The 21,415-nt window shown below is 32.0% G+C and overlaps 2 protein-coding genes, 1 long non-coding RNA gene and 1 pseudogene across 3 annotated transcripts; 2 read left to right on the forward strand and 2 right to left on the reverse strand.

Moving 5' to 3' along the window:
- Positions 1–1,016: 1,016 nt before the first annotated feature.
- On the reverse strand, positions 1,017–1,836 carry LOC106305180. Its single transcript, XR_001262926.1, has 3 exons — positions 1,672–1,836; positions 1,225–1,318; positions 1,017–1,129 (listed from the first exon to the last, which is right to left on the reverse strand). It is a non-coding gene; the product is annotated as an uncharacterized LOC106305180 (long non-coding RNA).
- Positions 1,837–8,139: 6,303 nt separating this feature from the next.
- Positions 8,140–9,718, forward strand: LOC106303483 (annotated as a pseudogene).
- A 1,819-nt stretch (positions 9,719–11,537) lies between these two features.
- LOC106305174 lies at positions 11,538–12,254 on the reverse strand. Its single transcript, XM_013741540.1, has 2 exons — positions 11,862–12,254; positions 11,538–11,754 (listed from the first exon to the last, which is right to left on the reverse strand). Exons 1-2 carry the CDS (start codon positions 12,155–12,157, stop codon positions 11,655–11,657), a joined length of 396 nt encoding a protein of 131 aa, XP_013596994.1. The 5' UTR covers positions 12,158–12,254; the 3' UTR covers positions 11,538–11,654.
- A 5,807-nt stretch (positions 12,255–18,061) lies between these two features.
- Positions 18,062–19,355, forward strand: LOC106301600 (ethylene-responsive transcription factor ERF060-like). The gene has a single exon (XM_013738045.1). It carries the CDS (start codon positions 18,295–18,297, stop codon positions 19,102–19,104), a length of 810 nt encoding a protein of 269 aa, XP_013593499.1. The 5' UTR covers positions 18,062–18,294; the 3' UTR covers positions 19,105–19,355.
- The last annotated feature ends 2,060 nt before the right edge of the window (positions 19,356–21,415 follow it).

Genomic DNA, 21,415 nt, shown 5'->3' on the forward strand with positions numbered 1-21,415 from the left:
TGACATGATAATATATTTTATTTGTTATCAAAAATTCATACATAAGTTTTCATGATCATTCTACTTATATAAAATATTTGTTCTAAACTTTGAAAAACAAAAAAAAAATTATAAGAGTTTTTCTTGGGTACCCTCTAGGTAGGGTTTAGGGTTAGGTAGGGTTTAGGGTTAGATAGGGTTTAGGGTTGAATAGGGTTTAGGGTTGGGTAGGGTTAAGGGTTGGTTGGATAGGGTTTAGGGTTGGATAGGGTTTAGGGTTAGGATAGGGTTTAGGGTTAGGATAGGGTTTAGGGTTAGGTAGGGTTTAAATAGGGTTTAGGGTTTAAATAGGGTTTTGGGTTAGATAGGGTTTAGGTTTTAAATGGGGTTTAGGGTTAGGTAGGGTTTTTAGGGTTAATCCTCATAATCTGTAATACCCCTAATCTCTAATATTCATAATTCTATATACCCCTAATCTATAATACGCTTAATCTATAATGCCCCTAATCTCATATGCCCATAATATATAATTCCTCTTAATCCTTAATAGTCCTAATCCTTAATATGGACTACTTATATCCTTAATAGTCCTAATCTAATATACTCCTAATAAAACGTTTTGGGGTTTATCGGTAATACTGTTGCTTTACTTTTTTATCTGAAAAATTATTGCTGTAAAATGTTTTGCTCTGGTTATAAATTTTATTTCTGTAGTTTTTTTTCTTTAAAAATGCGATTGGTATAAGTTAGTTGTAAATTGTATTATTATATATACATATATTTTATAACATATAAACCCAATGCAAAATAAATATTATAATAGTTTAAAACTTGTTAAATAAATAAATAAAAATAATTGTTATTAAAGTATATTAAAAATATTAGCGTCTTCTTAATAAAACTAAAAGATTAAAAAAAATTAAAAAAATAAAAGAATAAAGGGGTGATCTTGTAAACGTATTAAAGTCACTGACAACAAATAAAAGAATAAAGGGGGTGATCTTGTAAACGTATTAAAGTCACTGACACGTCTGATATTGTAAACAAACACTTTGCCAGTTTTGATATAAGATCACTTTAGATACAACACTGTTTGGGTTATGTCTGAAACGTCAAGTAGTTAGCAGCTCGGTGAATCTTTTTTCCTCCCCTGTAATAAAGAAAACAACATTTAGTTAGGGACTTAAAAGAATAAAGGGGTGTTAATATGAGATGTAAGAATAAAACTTTGCAGTACAAAGGGACCTTTACTAGAAACAGAGAGCAGCTCCTAGGAAAAAGATTTCACTTTTTGGTTATAGACCAGCTCCTAGCAGCTCGGTGAATCTTTTTTCCTCCCCTGTAATAAAGAACACAACATTTAGTTAGGGACTTAAAAGAAATTCTGACTGCTAGAAGGTGCTGTGGAATTCCCAACTTTGTTGTTTCCTAGCAATGATGCTGGTAGGAAACAAGAAGATGCCATTAAAAAATGAAAGATGAGGTAATTCTATCTATCTCATCTTTGAAATGAGTGAGACTTTGGGAACAACAAAGAAACCTTTTATATACACATATTGCAAAACCATAATGGATGATAACAACTATCTCTAAAATCAGACAATGAATGTCAAGACAAGCTAACATAGAGTGATCAATCCAGTTTGTAATAACTAATAACCCCAAAAAAAAAAGAGTAAGTAGTAGTAGTACCTGGAGGAGAGACGCTAAATGTTGTTTGGTTGACAAGTAGAAGCAACCATCCTGCGTAGATTTTGAACACGAGTCTCTTTCTCTTGATCAAGCATCGTTTTGTGCTCCTTGAGGCTGATGTATCCGTTCAAGAGTTGTATCAAACTGCACGGAGCCTGAGAAATTTATAGATAAATTATTGTACCGTTGAAAACTTAAATATCTCCTCCTGTTCCGTTGAAATAAATATCTCCTCCTGCAATAAATTATTGTACCGTTGAATAAATATTTCCTTTAGAAAAGTATTAGTATTTCTGTAGGAGGAGATATTTATTTCAAAGGAATAATAGATAGAGATCCAAAGGTACAATAATCCAACGCTTGGATATTTATTATTTCTTTTAATTTATTTTTATTCTTTTAATTTATTTTTTAAATAAACTACAATAGTTCTTTTTTTGTGTGACAATACTCTTGTTTTTATACAATACTGACATGTATCTATAGAGATTTCAATTTCAGATTCACATGAAAATATTACCTGTTTTTTGTTTGATATACATATATATCGAATCATTCCTATTAATCCAGATTATCTCTGCATCCCATAGTGTGAATGATGCATGTATGTCCCAGGATACAGAGCAAATTAAAATAAAATAAAAACGTAACACAAAATTAACATATAAAAATAAAGAAGGATTGAAAATTAATTTGCGAGTTTATGATTTTTTTTTTACTCTATCAACGACGAAATGGTATGTGAAGATTTCTCCAGGAAGAATTGGACATTGAGTAACACCTTCTACTCCATCAAACCATGGTGTCCCAATCTCAAACCAAAATCAAACATTACAAGTATTCATCGAATGTTTTTTTTTTAACTGAATTATTCATTAAAGGTATCAAGTATTCATCGAATGTTGTGATATGTTTCTTGAAAAAAAGGCATATTAAAACCGTATAAAATTTTGACTTTTCTCAACAAAATAAATAGAATAGAATATCATATGTACCTCATCAACTTTTCAAGTCATAAAAGTCGAGTGTGTTTGATGCTTCTACACGGCTTTCAACTTTTGCTTTAGCAATCCCATAATAGTTATACTCTTAATATTAAGTTTCATAAAATCGGAGCAGCTAACTAAATTGTGACAATTTATCTTAAACTATTAAAACAGAAGTACAAATTAGACTTAACCCTGAATTTTCCTGGATAATTACAATGGTACGCCACTGATCTAATACACAGTCGTTTTATTTAATTCTTAACCAATTACTTAAATTGAATGATCAAAGTATTGGCTCCTTCTTCTCCAAATCGCAACTCCGGTGCTCCGTTGAATCACTGTGTTCTGCGACCGTGCTCTCTTACCCACCGTGGCTCTTCCTCCATGCCTTCCAGTACTCTTCATCTCTGCCTCTTTGTTGCGTGACGCGTCTGAAGTCCACGACCTCTCTATTCTGTGTCTCTGCTCCGTTTCTCCATCTTGGCCTTAATCGTCATGGCCGCCGGCGTCATCAACTCCAGATACAGCGAAGAAAAAGCTCGATCCATTACTATGGCTGGCTTCTCCCTATTTGCATTTTAGGTCCCTCACGTTTCTGATTATTTTCAAATCAGCCCAAATCTTTGTAAATTGCAGAAACATCCTTATGAATCAACTCTAATCTTTCAATTGTGTTATCTAGACCTGCGAATATTCCATTCGACACGCCCAGTTAGCATTTGTTTACTCTGTTTAATTTTCTGCTGCGGCTAGAATTTCATTTTTTTTAAACATGGCTACAATTTTATTTATCTGCATCAAAAAGGTTGACATCTATTAATCAACCGAGTGTATTAAAATCGAGTGCATAAAATTATGTCGGTACGTCTCTGGTTTTGTGTATACATTCAATTGTCATACGTCTTTGGTACAAACCAAACCAAAGAATCTTTGGGAAAATGCATAATATAGTAATATACACACAACTTTAATTAAGTCAACCAAAAATTATATTGTGTAACAAAATACCTGAAATTAACTACTCCCTCCGTTCCTGAAAGTAAGATGTTTTAGATTTTTTTCTTGTTCCACAAAGATAGATTTTCTATATTGTTAAGGTACTTTTTTATGTTTTTGAGGAAAATTAATTGAGAATATTTGAATTGATTAAATTTCATTGGTGGAAAGTTATTGGAAAGTGTATAATAAAGTAAAAAATAAATTAAATTATAAACATTTATTAAATTCTTAATAAGCGTGCATACACTAGAAAATCTTACTTTCAGGAACAGAGGGAGTATATTTTTATAAAAAGAAATCGTGAGACATATTTATGCGGAATGTTAGTAAGTATTTAATTGAAGATATATGAAATCTTAATCAGTTCGATAAAATATTTGTCAAAATCAACCACTTTACTTATAACTTAGCTTAACAATATCCTTCTTTTTGCTATCACATTAACCAAAAAATATTTTGATCTTTTACATACAATCTATAAATGAACAACCAAAATATTTATTTTCTATATAATATCACATAAATGGAAAAACAAATTGGCAATATTTAAAGAAATTCTATTTCCTTTAAAATATATATATTTTGATATTCCTATTTATTCCGAGAAATCTTTCAATTTTAATAGGATACAAAAAAACAAATATTCTATGGACTAAACCAATCATAATCGATTTTTTAAACTATGTATTCAAATCTAAATATATAATCCTAACAGAGGAAATATGATTAATTTTGAAAATATCAGAATTGATATTGATTTAAATTCTTTTTATAAAACTTGCAAATTACACTGTTGAGAATATTTTGTGCTGATTAATTCCATATTTCACAATCGCACAAACCATATATATACCATATATTACGTGAAACTATTTTTATTCTGAAAAACAAACAAATCATGTCTAACAAAAGAATTTTTACTCTTTTCAAAAATCTCAAATCATATCAAATCGGATGGTACATTCAAGTAAAAAATTTCATTCGTGGAAACATAACACCTCTTACGAAGGAGATCTATCATGACTGTTGTTTTTTAATGGTGGAGTTTGATCTTTGACAAAAAGTGATGGGGTAGAAAAATACGAAGAGAGAAGATGAAGAAGCTAAACTTTGATTCACCGGTAGAAATTCATCAAACTCAAAAAGGTTAGATATGTTTGTTTATTTTTATTTTTTCCAGACTAATCTGTTTTAGTACTAATTTTGGGTTTAGTATTTTTTATTATCTTGAGATATATAGTCCATTTGTTTAACATCTACATTAAATTTATCCATTTTATCAGCACAAAATTTGTACTAAGAACTAAAAATGTAAGATACGGATGATGTAAAAAATGAATTAATATCACTATATGTAATGTTGTTATGAAAAGAAAATTAATTACAAGTAAGTTACTTAGCGAATATTTTTTATAACTTCTATTTGAATGCAATCTAACAATACAAATAGTAATATAAATTACTATAATCATAAACTCTATAAGACAATATATAAAATTACTGTAAATTTCTGGTATAAATTTATATTATGAAAATAAAATTGATTACAAGTATGTTACTTAGTGAATATTTTGTATAACTTCTATTCGAATGCAATCTAACAATACAAATATTTATATAAACTATTATAATCATAAACTCTATAAGACAAAATATAAAATTACTGTAAATTTCTGGTATAAAATTATGTTGTTGAAAAGTTCATATTAAACAAATATTTCAATGATAAGTGCATAAAGTATATACAATCTATAATATAGAAAAAAATTAAAAAACTTTAAAAATATTAAAATGAATGAAAACACCCGTGCGGACGCACGGATCAAAGTCTAGTGAATATATTAATCCTCAATTTATGTAAACGACGATTAATCTCCGATCAGATTTGTTAAGAATGTATTTTTAATCCCACTAAAACATAATTTCACGCTTGTGTTTTTGAAAACCTCTGATTGTGTTAGTTTTTTAAAAAAGTGCATCCTCGGTGGATCGAATCACTAAAGCGATAACATATATGATTTGTGAAATTTGCTAGGTGTACATAATTCCAAATAATTATTAACAATAAAAGATAAAATTTGAATGGTTTTGGTCCAATTGAAGCTTATAAGGGTCCAGGACTCAAGAAAATCGTTTCAACCAAGTACAAGCATTAATTGATTAGCTTGCTCATGGTTACTATTTTAAAAATATATGTGAAATCAATGATGCACCATGGTATTAAGGCTTCGAATGGTAACAGTGGGTTAGGCGGTGCGGGACAAGCAGATTGGTTAGTGCGGTGCGATTTAAGTGCGGTTTGTGTCAGAGAAACACATACCGCGGGACAAGCGCGGTTCGTCTAAAAAAACGGTTTAAAAAAATATGTGAATGGTGACTAAAATAATAAAAAAATGCCGAACAAATGCTTGAATGATGTTTATAAACTAAATAGTGCTAAAAAATATAAACTAATATTCTACTTGATATTATAAATATATTTTACATACTTTTAAAGTACAAATAAATTACAATCAGAAAATAAGTTTATTTTATTGATTTTTCCATAACATATTTGCAATATTATCTATTATTGCCTCATATGTCATTCATCTGCTACCTCAACTGTTTCCAAATCATCCAAATCGGTATAAAAATCGGTCTTTCCTTGTGTGTTGAATCTTCCTGTCTCTGCCATTATTTCAGCAAAATATGTATCTGAAAAATTATATCGGTATTGAGGTACGGTTTAAGTGCGGTTTATGCGAGAGAAATGCATACTGCAGGACAACTGCGGTTCATCTAAAAAGCGATCAAAAATAGTATATGATGGTAAAATCTATAGTAACTTCAGCGGAATACATATAATACTATTTATATTTTATAAATTGAAAATTTAATGATAAAAATATGATTTAAATAAATATTTTATTTATCGTAAAGTTATATATCTTAACCCCGTCAAATTATATTTACTTTTTTTGTTTAATATATAAAGACTGCCAAAGTTGTGTATATTATCTTTAAACAAAATTAAATAAATTATATTTTTATAATTAAAAAAGTTATACTAGTGTAACCAAAGTTAATTTTATCACCCAAATAATAAACACTTAAACTTTAGTTTTTGTAAAGTGAATGCATTTGTATTTTTTATATATATGTTAGTAATTAAAAGTAATAATAAAAAACTTATATGTATTATTGTATCTCTAACCACACCTAACCACACCTAATTACCATCTTGTCAATTGAGGGTGCGGTGCAAAGTACAATTACATCCCGCACTTTATTTTCTGTTTTTTTTTAATTTATTTTTTAAAACAAAATAAAATCAAAAAGTTTAGTTGAATGGTAACTCATTATCTCTCCCACACTGCGTTCTTCCCATCCCGCACAAAACATTCGGAGCCTAAGTATCATTTGTTAACTATCACCATTCAATTATTCTCAATTTTTACTTTAATTTTAGTTTAGCAAAAAATTTTTTTTATCACCATTCAACTACTTGGTAAAATAAAAAAAGTCTCTCGTTTCATTGTACTATGAAAATGTCACGCCAACAAAAAAGAAAGATCCTTTAGTAAGCAGACTCCTAGATCTCTTGGTGCACAAAAAAGTCTCTTAATATAATATACTTCATATATTTCAAAATGATGCATAATTTAAATTTTTTGTATATATTAATACAACATATTAAATTGTAGTTATAAATATATTTTCCATAATTCTAAACTAATACCCCCTCAGTTTTTAATATAAGTCGTTTTAATTATTTTTTAAAAAAAATATATATTATTAATTATTTCTCTAACCACAATTCAATCAATAATAAAATAAAATGTATATTATCTTTGGTTATATAACGGTAACTGTTAATAAATTTTACATAGAAAATTGAAAATGTCATCCAATTTGGAACATAAAATTTCTTCTAAAATGTTATCTATTAAAAAAATGGAAAGAGTAAAATTTTAATAAATGCAATTATTTTTCTGAAGTTTACAATTATAATCATTATTAATTCATAAAAGTTGTACATTGAAAATATAAAAATCATCTTTTAAAATACTTTTTTTCTAAAAGGGAGGGAGTATCGTTTTGTGTTATCAACAAATTAAAGCTCAACAAATTAAAGCCCATTATTACCATATCGTTTGGATGTTTCATAGTACAGATTACATTTCATAAAAAAATGACTACATTCTTCTTCTCAAAACTAAACTAAGTTGTTTCATATTTCTAGTGAACTAAAAGTTCTCTGATCCTATAAATTTCCCTATTGTTTCATTAACAACCCTATTTTTGGTTTGGATAAAGAAAAAGCAAAGATTCTTACGTACCCTGCACAGCAAAATTTTCTCCATGAAGCTAAATAACCATCAAAGTAACCTCCAACACGAACATACAGTTAGCTTATATCAGAGGTAATAAACCCAAAATCCAAAATATATATACACATACTTTTGATTTACAAATCGATAAGAAAAAAAAACAAAAATTGATATGGAGATCCAAACATTTCCCAACGGAATCGTATTCTTTGATCTAGAAACTAACGTACCAAACAAAACAGGACAACATTTTCACATCCTAGAGTTTGGTGCCATCATCGTATGTCCAAGAAAACTCGAGGAGCTAGAGAGCTTCACAACGCTTATACAACCCAAAGACCTGTCAGTGGCCTCATTACGATCGTCTAGGTTAGATGGAATCACGAGGGCTAAGGTCACAGACGCACCAAGTTTCGAAGATGTGGCTGAGAAGATCTATGGTTTGTTGAATGGTCGGATTTGGGCAGGTCATAACATTATAAGATTCGATTGCGTTAGGATTAAAGAAGCTTTTGCTGAGATCGGTAAAGCTGCGCCTGAACCCTCAGGGATCATTGATTCTTTGGGTTTATTAAGTGACAAGTTTGGCAAAAGAGCTGGCAACATGAAGGTACCATGCAAATCCTATGTCATATTTCAAAAAGATGATTGATTAGAAATATAAGGCTTTTTTAACAGAAATATAAGGCTTTATTATAAGAATCATAGTATACAATTTTTATTTTGATAAAAGTGAATTTACATCTCTTAAACCAAATATTATATAAAGTTAAAAAAAACAAATATTATAGTATTTAAACAAATACAAATCCTTCTGTTTATTACAATATATTTTGTAAAATTATCAACTATATCAATATAAGATTTAAAAATTTATGACACATCAATCTATTCAGAACAACAAACGTATCCATTTATCAAGCTTGCTTCATATTCTGTTGTAGATGGCAAGTTTGGCTGCCTATTTTAGTCTTGGAGTGCAAAAACACAGGTACCTTAATCATATTTGTGTGTCTTAATGTGACGTTGTTTGTAACATATTTGTGTGTCTTAATGTGACGTTGTTTGTAACATATTTGTGTGTCTTAATGTGACGTTGTTTGTAACATATTTGTGTGTCTTAATGTGACGTTGTTTGTAACATATTTGTGTGTCTTAATGTGACGTTGTTTGTAAGATAATCTTATTACATATATATGTTGATAATTGCAGGAGTCTTGACGATGTTCGAATGAATTTAGAGGTCCTCAACAGTGCTTTTCTTGGTATGTCGTATCCTCAGAATTCTTCTCTTATCTTTTGTCTTAAATTTTATTTATTCTTTTTACATTACCTATACATATCAAATAACTTTATATATATATATTGTACATATATATATATATGTACATATCTATATAGGAATCTACACTTCCGAATCAATTAGAGGGAAAGTGGCAAAGTTCTTCAAAGATCAGGACAAGAAGTCGAAGTCATCGCCAAATAGCCCAAAAAGCAATGCCTTACACGAAGGGTAGTAGTCTCGGGAAGGTAATAGAGTTTCTTCCTTTTAAGTTATAACACATTCATATTACTAAGATTTTGCTATTTTTCAGTTTAAAGTGTTCTTGTTTATATAATATACAGATGGCACAGAATATGAAGAATATCTTAAACAAAGCTCAAGGCACCCAAACTCTTCAAAGCTTGATTAGACATTCTCATTCATTTGCATCCCTTGGTGGTTGTTATTTTTTTATAATTTGAAAAATGAATTTCATTGTATATATTGCACATTTGTGTTTATGTTCACTGGCTATACTGCCAAAAACATTATTAGAAAACTATTTATATTATGATTCACACGGTATTGCTAAGTGATTTTAACGCCATATGAAAAGATCGTTGTAGAAGTACTCCAGCAAATGTTATTCATTCAAGCATCAATCATTCATGTTTAATTGAACCCACAAATGACGAAACTTGGAAACAGGTTGTGCGTTTTCACTTTTCAATGTGAAAACAATTACGATGCACAATACCTGTGAGGTCTTTCTCTTAGCTGCTCCAATAATCTTGGATCTTGTTCTCCTTGCGAAACTCAGCAACAGGATTCGGTTCAGGAAGAGGTTCATTGGTTCACAAAACAAGTTATTACATGTTTTCATTTCAGTGAACCGTGATTTTGGGTCCTTTTTTGGAGGGGAAGTGTTAAGCTAGATGGGCTTTTCATTTCTTTCCATTCGGTGGACACCATAGTCAGCTACCTCACCAATGCACCGCTCGTGCCACCGGGAACATGGGTGGTTAGTATATTGTACAAGTGTCTAGGTTGGTTGGACCATAATTTCATAATCGCTTTATAATTTGGTTTCATATGTGCGTAAACAACTTATAGTTTGAGATTTTTACCATGTTTTCGGTCCGATGAAATTTGTCTACAGTTCTATATTGATATTTTATTATAGTCAAGGGAATCCGATCTGGTTGGAGGATTTAATTAAAACGTATTGGTCTTTTCATAACAATTTTATTTTAAATATACTCATTCGCAAGTGTATAGTTTGGGATAATTCATAACACATTAAAAAAGTTTAAAAATTTCCCATGGCATCATCAGTGACCTCAATGAATTCTTATTACTCAAGGAAAAGAGAGAGAATGATGACATAAGTAATTTAAATTTATCATATGTTTGAGGACTAATTTAATTGAAGATACCCTAATACCAAATGAATTGTTGATAGTTAATTAATTAATCAGTAATTTGAATGACGACAAATTGTGATGACTCCCAAAACACCAACAACTAGGCCTCGAGGTTTGGAGTTCAGAAGAAAACTGAAGAAAGAAAACAAAATTATACTATAAATAAACTATAGACCAATTATAAACCTAATCCTATCTAGCTATAAGCTATGACAACGATCCATTTCCATGAAAACGTTAATATTTAACATCCTCTAGTCTTCAATTATTGAGGAACGACCTATTATCTACTCTTCCATCCTATTTAAATGTCGTGTAAAAACATTTATCTTCTTTTTTTTGGACAAGCAAAAACATTTATCTATTTAAAAATAAACATTGTTTAAAAGATTGCGAAATTGTTTTTTGTAAAAATACAACAGTATACTCCATCCAGGGTTAAATATAAAAAAGTATACGAGTATCATCGCTAAGCTTTGATCGGGCGTGACGTGCATTCGCATTCGCATTACTTTACTCTATACCTCATTATTAATTATCAGACGCTTTCATCGTCACGAGACAGTCACCTCCACTTCCATTACATTGTTTAAACCTTTCTACCTAAATTTCTACCAATGATTTCATGACAATACTATATTTTATAATGTCCAATAAGAATTATTCAAACTGTTACTATTTATGTACCAAGTACTAACCATGAAATACGGCAAAAGATGTGACTTTTCGTTATAAATATTTGTACACTTACTAATTAGTATTGATCATATTAAAACGAGATTCGTGGTGCGCTTATTTCAACTTTCACTAGCTCTTTAAAAATACATAAAGTAACAAAAATGCATATCATCAAACTAAATAATATGAAGGACAGGAAATATGTTTTCATTCCAAATTTTTTAGAACAAACTTTTTACATAACGGTGCTAATTAACAATTAAGGGCGACAATCTCAAGTTACACACAAGCTTAAAACTTTAAGAATAAGAACTACTTAATTTGATGGTGATAGTACGTCGCTGTTTCTGGCTTTGCCTTCGTCGTGCTCCATTTGTTGTTCTCTGCATTCAACGCTACAAAACGCTGCATCTCCTCTACATGAGTGATGTATACATATGTATATAGTCAGAAGCATATAATTAAATACAAAATTGTAAGATGATAAATAATCTAGAAAAGAGTAATCAATATGTAAACGTACTTGTACATGTAGATATCATGACCGGGAGTTAAACGGCGTTTGCAAAATCCACAGCTTCCAAGAAAAGACGACGACGGCAACGATGATTTCCCACCGTCTTTTCTCTCGTTCCTTCTGTGATTTCTCGGCGAAAACATCGCCAAGAACCGGTGGTCGTAGTTATATCCGCCGTCTACCACCGCCATAGCCACGTCAGAATCTTGACCGGCGGTGTGAGTATCATCAATCTCGATGGTGATCCTCGTTATGCTTCGTGTTCTCTGCATGTGTGGCTGTCGTCGATTCCCAAGCAACATACGTACTATTTTTTTCCAAATATTATCAAAGAAAGAAAAGGAATTCGATTACAAAAAAAGGAAAGTTTTTTTCTAATATGATTAGATTGTTGCTAGAGGAGGGGGGAGGTGTGTGTTACCATGCCACTCGCTTTAAATACACACGAAATCATACACTGTATGATTATTATAATTCATGCTTACGTTTATTTTTTGAGATTTACGTATTTGATCGTAATATTAAAATGTATATGATATGATTCGATTGAAGATCCAATTACTATTCCTCAGGTCGTTATTGGTAGGTCAATAATTTCATATATTTGGTCTTTGGACACTAAACATCGCTCCCTAGCTAGTAAACTTTTTGCAATAAGAAGAAACTATAATGGTGTTCAAAAAAAAAGAAGAAGAAACTATCAATCCTCAGTTTTTTTCCTATATATTTATTATATACTCCCCTATGTTTCTTAATTACGATCTTATAAACTATCAATACATGTATCAAATAATCCAGTCCTGAACCACTAATCAGATTAGGGAAGTTAAAAGAGTCGACTAGAATGTTCTAATCCGGCCCGTTAACATTTGAATTCATTATGTCTTAAGCCCGTTTATTGTCAGTTTCTTTATGCCCATATGCGTATGTTCTCCCGTTTATTATTTCGCGGCCCAACCTCGATACATTATTGGTTCGGTGTTGGCTGAGGATTTGTCGAGCGTGCATGAAGATGTGACTGTGAAAAGTGAAAAATTGGAAGAGTGATTTGATTAAATGTGACGAGAAAAAACACGAGTCGCTATGTTCCTAGTAGAACTTTCGAGATTATCCAAACCTCTGGAGTAAATGCTATACGATTAATGTGTGTTAGAAAGCATTTCATCAACACATGCAACACTACATGAATCTGCAATGTTAGAAAGAAATAAGAAAAAATTATGTTCAAAAGAAAATATTGTACTGTACGTATTACTTTTCCACACTCTTTGGAATCACAAATAGTTAATATTAGGTTGATTATTCTTCTTTTTTCATATCTCTCATGATCAAAGACCATGCTCCTAAAATCAAAATACCAAAAATGGTATTCCCTTGGTTTTAATATTCGATGTTATTATTGAAAACATGCATATTAAAGTAAAGTAGTTGGATAAAGCATTAAAGTAATGTTACAATATACCTGTTTTACCTTTGTATTTGTATTAATGAGTATATCAACACTACATAATAATAATCCATTGTAAATATAATCAAGGGAAACATATACTAAGTAAATAAGCCATACAACCACATGCTCAAGGATTGAAGAATAAAGCCTTGCGTTTGGCGTACCATACTAAGTATTAATTTCATACAAATCAGATATAAAATGCATGAATTATAAAGATGATCACTTTACGTTGGATACATATTTAATTAATCACTATACAGAGTAAGTGCTAATAAACCCTTTATAATATATATATATATATGTTCAAAGAATTGGTTTGGATTATTGGACAAGAGGTCGACAAAGAAATAGGTGTAGTCATAATTTGATGTTATTTAGACCAAACAAATAATAATTTGATGTTATCTTGACCTCCAATGGTGGAGGAAGAGTTGACATTAACAAAAGTCAACTAGCTTCATTGAATTTTAAATGATATCCAAATATGTCGTGTATGACTGTATGTTTAAGTGGCCACTATATCACCATGATCTTGTCGATATTTAATTACTAAACTGTACATCGTGTATTGACTTGGAGATTAACTATTAATGTCCCATGGAAATATATATCAGGTTGTCAGTTGTCATGCTAATATGATTATATGGCTAATCTGTAATAGATAACAATATCAAATGATAAGGGACTATAAATTACATTTTTTTTTAACAAAAAGTTAATCTAAATAGTAAATACAATTAGCTACAGATTTCTAAGAGGACCCAATGGAAATTTTGTTATAGTTCGTATTCCCACAAGTTTGTGTTTATAATTGACTTCATATAAATTTGTTAGAAGCACCGTCTTTATGATCTTTGTTACGTTAACTATTTAGGTTTGGTACCACAAAATCCAGTCACAAGAAATATTCGCTACACAACTATTTATAATACTTAAACTTTATAATCTTTCCTTATAAACCTAAAGTGAATGAAAAAAAGTTGCAAAAAAAAAAAAAACCTAAAGTGAATGGTTGAAAAGTTTGGAAAATTTATACGCTATTTAAGGTGTACGAGTTATCTTGGGTACGCCTAACCCCTTTCTAGCTTCAATTGTTCTTTTGTGTGTGTGCAATACGTGTATTTGCCATATTCCAGATCATCAACCACAAATCTACGAATATTCTTGAGCTTACATTGCCGATCAAGGATAAAAAATATCTTTTGAAAGAAAACGTAGAAAGTTCAGATGCTATTTCGACAACTTTATCAGACGTGTAATCGAGTTTATCTCGATGAGTTTAGATTTACTCCTAATGTACGTTATGATTTGGTTGCCAATAGATTAACGATGAGATCAAAAGATAGGTTCTTTGTTTCGCTTCTTTTGTCAAAGCAACTTGTCAGGTCTCAGAGAAGAGAACCGATAGATAGTGACTACCACGTAGGATCCTACGTGTGAACATGCCAAAGTGGGTCCCAAATATTTTCTTATTCTCTATAAATAATTTGCTCCCACATTGGCATTTTCACGTAGTATCGTTTTGAAGAATTTTTTAAGTAAGACAATCAGGGAATAAAAATACGTGGAAGGCTACTCTTATTGTTTTGAATTTCACCGGTAAATGCATAAACTTGGGAATAAACAATCCTACAGGTAGGAAAGCGGGTTTTCAACCTTCTAAAGTTTTGCACATACCTAACTTTCCATTTTAATATTTGTAGTGAAATTGTGTTTAGAATAAAGTTTTATTTAGGCGTTCGGTTTTTATGATATTATTCAATGACCAAAAGATAAGATAATGATGAATGAAATTGAGAGTGCAGTTTTACTGATTTGAATCTTTAAAATCATTATTCAGTTTATCTCCTTTTCTAACACATTCAAACAAAATGATAATCTCACATCACATTCCTGAGGATAGTAGTTAAGAAAACAAAATTGTCAAAAGGTGAATAAGAAGATCCATTAGCTTCCTTGTAACGCAAACTTTAACCACCCTGAGTTCTCACCTCTTTCCTATTAAAGCCCAGTGAAACAAGTCCACAAGCCCATATGTTCTAGGGTTTCATTACAAGTAGCTTGAGTATAAATAGAGTCTTATGAGAGTCTTGTCTTGTAACTAAGAGAGTTGCCTCTCAAGCAGCTATCTTTCCTTTTTATGATATAAATCAATGTCTATTTGTTCTTGGTGACAACTCGAATCTTCTTCCTTTCCATTTCTATTTTGTTCTTTAATAAAGCTCCACTGAGCTATGTCTTTAGTTAGTTCACTTCTGTGTCAATAAGAACTCAAGCCTATCTTGTTTTGAAACTTCATCATGGTATCAGAGCTTCAGTCGGTTCATGGGTGTTCGTACCTCTTCTTGAGCTTCCGTTCAACTTATCAAGTTAGCTTCAGTGTCTTTTTTATTGGGTTTGGTTTCTGACGTGGAATCCAAAAAAAAAAAAAAAAAAAGGTGGCGACTTTCTTGCGTTTTCAAGCCCTCTGGTTAGTGACTGAGCAAGCGTGAAGAGAAGTGGGTTATGGTCTTTACTCTAACGGTGGAAGCTGCTACGGCGCTCGTTGTGAGGACGTGAAGACTTAACAAACAGAAGATGGAGAATACCCACGACAGATGAGTTTCTTCTTCACAACATCATCATCACATCCCACTCTATCAAGCTTGAGGCGTAAACATTGGTAATGTTTCTGTATTTTCTACTGAAACAGAACATGAGTTATAATTGTTGCTTGATAGAGATGGAAGAATATTGCGATCGCTTGGTTTGGTGGTGTTCTGTTGCTGATTAGTTTTAGACTAAGTATGAAATTGAGAAACTAGGCTGAAGGAGCTGATTTGGCTTGATAATGATGTGATTCATGGTTGAACGTTTCTGGTTTGTTGAATGCACACAAGATGCTTGATGAAATGCTTAAGAGAGGGTTATTTTATGAAGAATCATTGAGTTTGTGGTTGACTGAAAACAGTAGTTGGGTTAAGAAAGAAGACAGTAAGAGCAAGATTGGCTGCAAACCGTTAGAAGAGTTTGAAGGCTTGCGTGTAGTAAGCAAAAGAAGGAGCATGGTGTTTGACATGTTTACAATGTGGTCACCGATAGTGGGTGATTTTTTTAGTTTAAGTTTATAAAGGGAGTACCTCTGTGAGAGTCTGGAAGCTCTACAAGTATTTACCCTAAAGGAATGGTAAAAAGCACCTCTGAGAAAGTTTATGATAATTCTACAAGTGCAAAAGACACCTCTGAGAGAATTACATTAGCTTACAAGTGCATACCAAGTTATGGTCACACATACCTCTGAGAGAGTTTATAAAGCTCTACAAGTATAGGCCAACATGAAGCTGTATACAGCTTTGAAGAAGAAAATATGCTCTGCTCTTATCAGCTCTATTCTACCTTCAGTTCACATGTCCAAGACCTGCTACACATTTCATCACCAACTAGTCTTCTACAAGTACATCCAACTTCCGATCTTGATGTTGCTAAAGTAATCAGGTTGTGCATTCAAACTCAGCAGCTTTGTGTTCACCCGCTGCTAAGTTTGCGGGGGAGTATTAAAGCCCAGTGAAACAAGTCCACAAGCCCATATGTTCTAGGGTTTCATTACAAGTAGCTTGAGTATAAATAGAGTCTTATGAGAGTCTTGTCTTGTAACTAAGAGAGTTGCCTCTCAAGCAGCTATCTTTCCTTTTTATGATATAAATCAATGTCTATTTGTTCTTGGTGACAACTCGAATCTTCTTCCTTTCCATTTCTATTTTGTTCTTTAATAAAGCTCCACTGAGCTATGTCTTTAGTTAGTTCACTTCTGTGTCAATAAGAACTCAAGCCTATCTTGTTTTGAAACTTCATCATTTCCATCATCGTCCAATAGCTTTCTTGACTTTATCTCGCTACATTTTCTTGCTCACAAACTAAGTTCATATTCCCCTCTTTTACATACTTTTATGACTTGGACCACATAAACTACTTTTTGAAATATGGAATAATATGACCGCCGCTCATGGTTGATGTTACTGCGATTTCTTGGTTTTGTTTACATGTATGAAATATAAAACTTCATTGTTCCATGATTTCCCCCTTCTAATTCAGATAATATATTCATGTTATTTGATGTTGTAACTTGACGTAATGTAAAAGATATTTTGGCATGAAGAAAATAAGTGGTTAGAAGGTAAACTGGCCTTTCAACTTGCCCTAGAATCAACTACTTTTGGCTCTTACGAAATTTTTGTGTATTTTTTTGCTGGAAAGATTCCATCTCAACAAATAACTTCCAAAACAAGAGTGCAAGATCAAATGGGAACTTCTAGTATATAGTTTTTGAAGTTATTAAGAGAGATTAATATGTAATAGTAACTTAATAATGTAACATGATAGAACGAAGTGTGAAAAAATGAAATCTGTTTCTTTCCTTTTGTTTTCAATTTGGAAATTAGAATGTAATTCTTAGCTTTTATAGAAAATTATTCTTAAAATTTAAAATCAAGATGGTTGATGATTCTTTTATAACACACGCCATAAAGTCATATTATTCTCAAACATTCACTGGGAACGGCTTAGATCCAAAGAATATGTGGACTTCGCTTTCCTATTTTCTAAAGTCTCCATGGAATAAAAGATATCTTCCAGCTAAATTAACAAATTGTGAATAGAACAAAAGCATAAAACAAAAAGTAGAGATAAAATAAATAACAGAAAAAAAATTCTATTGAACTAATTTATATCATTATAACAATAAAATGAAGAGGCTTCTCGTATTATATAAGCAAAGAACTTCGCATGCGAAACCAAGAGAGACAAACAAACAAACAAAAAAATCAAATTTAGAGAGAGCCAAAAGAAAAACTACTATCAAACTTCTTATTTCGACCCCGAAGTTTTTATTTTGATATATTTCAACCCCGTCTCCTTCTTTTTCTCGTTCTTTCATAGATTTTAACTTGTTGCTCGGTCAAGCTAAGAAGGTGTGTTTGGATCCTTCTCCATTACGTTTTTAAGATACATATGGCAGCCATAGATATGTTCAACAGCAGCACAGATCTCTCAGACCCTTTCAAAGAAGAGCTCATGAAAGTACTTAAACCTTCTCTTCCTCCTGTTCCAAACACAATCTTCTGTTTCAACCAAACCACACCACTCGGTCTGAACCAACTCACACCTTACCAAATCCACCAGATCCAAAACCAGCTTAACCAGAGACGCAGCACCACCATCTCGAATCTCTCTCCAAAGCCAGTAACAATGAAGAGCATGACCGCTCAGAAACTCTACAGAGGAGTCAGGCAAAGACACTGGGGAAAATGGGTCGCTGAGATCCGTTTACCCAAGAACCGGACCCGGCTCTGGCTTGGAACTTTCGACACAGCTGAAGAAGCAGCCATGGCTTATGACCAAGCTGCTTACAAGCTCCGTGGCGAGCTCGCGAGGCTTAATTTCCCACGCACGAGGCGCGAGTGTGGATACGGAGGTGGTGATGGCAGATTCAAGCCTCTTCATCCCTCTGTCGAAGCAAAGCTCGAAGCGATTTGTCAGAGCTCGGTAAAAACAGAGGATCTTGATCTCCCCTGTTCTGAAACAGAGCTTTTCCCGCCAAAAGCAGAGTATCAAGAAAGTGAATTTGGGTCTTTGAGAGCTGATGAGAACTCGTTTTCAGATGAGTCTCAGGTGGGATCTTCTTCGCCGGATTCTGGTGTTACCACTGCGTTCTTGGGTTTTTCGGATTCAGGGGTTGATGAGATTGGGAGTTTCGTGCTGGAGAAGTTTCCTTCTGTGGAGATTGATTGGGATGCGATTAGCAAACTGTCTGAATCTTGAATGATGTTTCATATTAGTTAGTTAATCTCTGCGACTGAAGTTTTATACAGTCGTAGAGAATTGTCTAAAGGTTGTCTATGTTGAAATCATCCCTCCATGTGTTTGGTCTGGCTGGTTCATGTGTTTTTTTTTAAGAAACCTTGTCATAGACCCAATCATCAGAGGAGTTTATGTGTATTATCATCTTTAAGTTTCTAATGAATGTAAAGTATTGAGTCTTTTTTATTTTATGATCAATTTTTGTTTTGTTATTTCGTTTAGCTTTCATATCAGTTTTGGACATTATAAAGATGCTGATAAAGTATATTGTAAAATTATGGAAGGCATAGTAGGGCCAGAGAGGGGTCATACGGGATCACATAAGCCACAAAGCTTGATTCTAAGTTTAAGAAGCTTGCACTGGCAAAGGGTAAAATTGATGTATGACTATAATTTTAGAGTCTTGTAGTATTATAATATGTATACACAGAGGAATGAATAAAGCAGCATTATCCAATATTCTGATTCTTTTCTTTCAGTACATAAAGACAGTGTTCATACCGACAAAAAAAGTTGAATTGGATGCTTGTGGAAGTATATAAAGGCTTTTCTAGCTTTCATTCTTTGAAACTGCACATTGGCAGATAAACTAATGGTGCATAGATCTTTTGTTGGAATCTCAGTTTGTAATCATATACAGACTATACTTCGTCTAAGCACCTAATCCTTAGTCCCACATTCACCACTCTTGGACCATCTATTCCTCTATTTCCTACTCTAAATAGAGGACCTATATGGTAGAAATATGTTTGTCTTTAATACATTTCTCTATTTTTCCATTTTTAAAAGAATATTTTTGGTATATTTTATTCATTTATTTTAAAAATAATATTTGTTGTTTGTGAAACTTGACAATTAACCTGATTCATATTAATTTTTCTAAGATTTTCATAAAACTATGATATTCATTAAACTTAAGGATAAGAATAATATTTTTGACACGTTTTAGATCTATTTTTGGATCTTTAACTTAATTGTGTTTCTGTGCACTGGTGTTTTTTTTGTTTGTGTTTCATGTTTTGGTGTGAATTGATTACTTATCATTGTTTCATGATTTGTCTATGTGATATGGTTTTGTAGAGTGTGTTTTTGAGACTCATAAATCATAATCGAGGAATATGTCCCAAGTTCGAGGCAAAGAGTAGCAGATTTGAGGACATGAGCTTCCACACCAAACGGCCATGGAACCTCGGTAGAAGTTTGATCTGGGATTATCGTATGAGAAACCTGTTCACAAATCACATACCTTCCTTGTCTCAGAAGATATGCTTTATTATGTTTTTCTTTAGTTCAGGTTTTGCTTTTTCATTTTCTTTACTTGAATATTTGTCAAGTGTCTTTTATTTTCTTGTAAATCCAGTCATCAAAACCGTTAGTCCTCTGTTTTGTTTTCATAAAAATACTTGAATTTTGTGTAGTTTTGTAGAGTTTGTTTATGATTAGCTCTTTTTCTCAGTATTTGTAAAATGAAATTTTACTGAACTTGTCTAAGAGCTAGTAATAAACAAAGGACTAATCAGCTATTAATAACTAAATCACTCTCTATCTAACTGATTCGTAGACTATGCAAATTTACAGTTCCTCCGTATAATTGTGTGTAAAGAGATAAGAGTTTGGAACTGTCATTACATAAAGAGGTTTGGTAAGGATGTCTGCAACCTTGAAGCTCTGTTGTAGTGTGCAAGGGCTTCATTTTGCCTTCTCCAAACTTCTCTTGAAAAAGTGTGGTTCGTAATCGATCGTGATAAATTGGGCGAATGTCAATTGATGTGGTGTTATAACAGAACTGCACATTGAGATGTTTGCTTACAAACAACATTGTTAGGTATAATTTCCCTCTTGACTTGGAAATGTAACCAAGTGGTAAAACCTCATGTAGACCTCCTTTGTGTCTAATCACTATTTGAGAAAGACCAAAAGAAGTCAGTCATGAGGAATGTCTAGTCATTTAAGAACTAAGTTGTGAGAAAGACCAAAAGAAGTGTAGCTACAATTACCAAAGCGTTTAAACTTTCTAATTTTTTTAAAAGTTCTGATGGACAAAAGTTGGCGTGAATTTGTTTTAGACCAATTGGTAATTGTTATTAGGCTCAACAGTTTCTTGTTAACCTTTTTTCATGTAGTTACTAGTGGTATTCCGGCGCTACGCGCCGGCTTCGTATGTGTTATTCTCATTAGAGTTCAAAATTGTTTTTTCGATCAATTTTATAGGGAGAGTGGTTAGTGACAGTACGGTAATACTTTGTTTTAAAGTTTTTTAGGTCAAAGAAAA

This window comes from Brassica oleracea, chromosome C7 (assembly GCF_000695525.1).
Source record: "Brassica oleracea var. oleracea cultivar TO1000 chromosome C7, BOL, whole genome shotgun sequence".
NCBI classification, from domain to species: Eukaryota; Viridiplantae; Streptophyta; class Magnoliopsida; order Brassicales; family Brassicaceae; genus Brassica; species Brassica oleracea.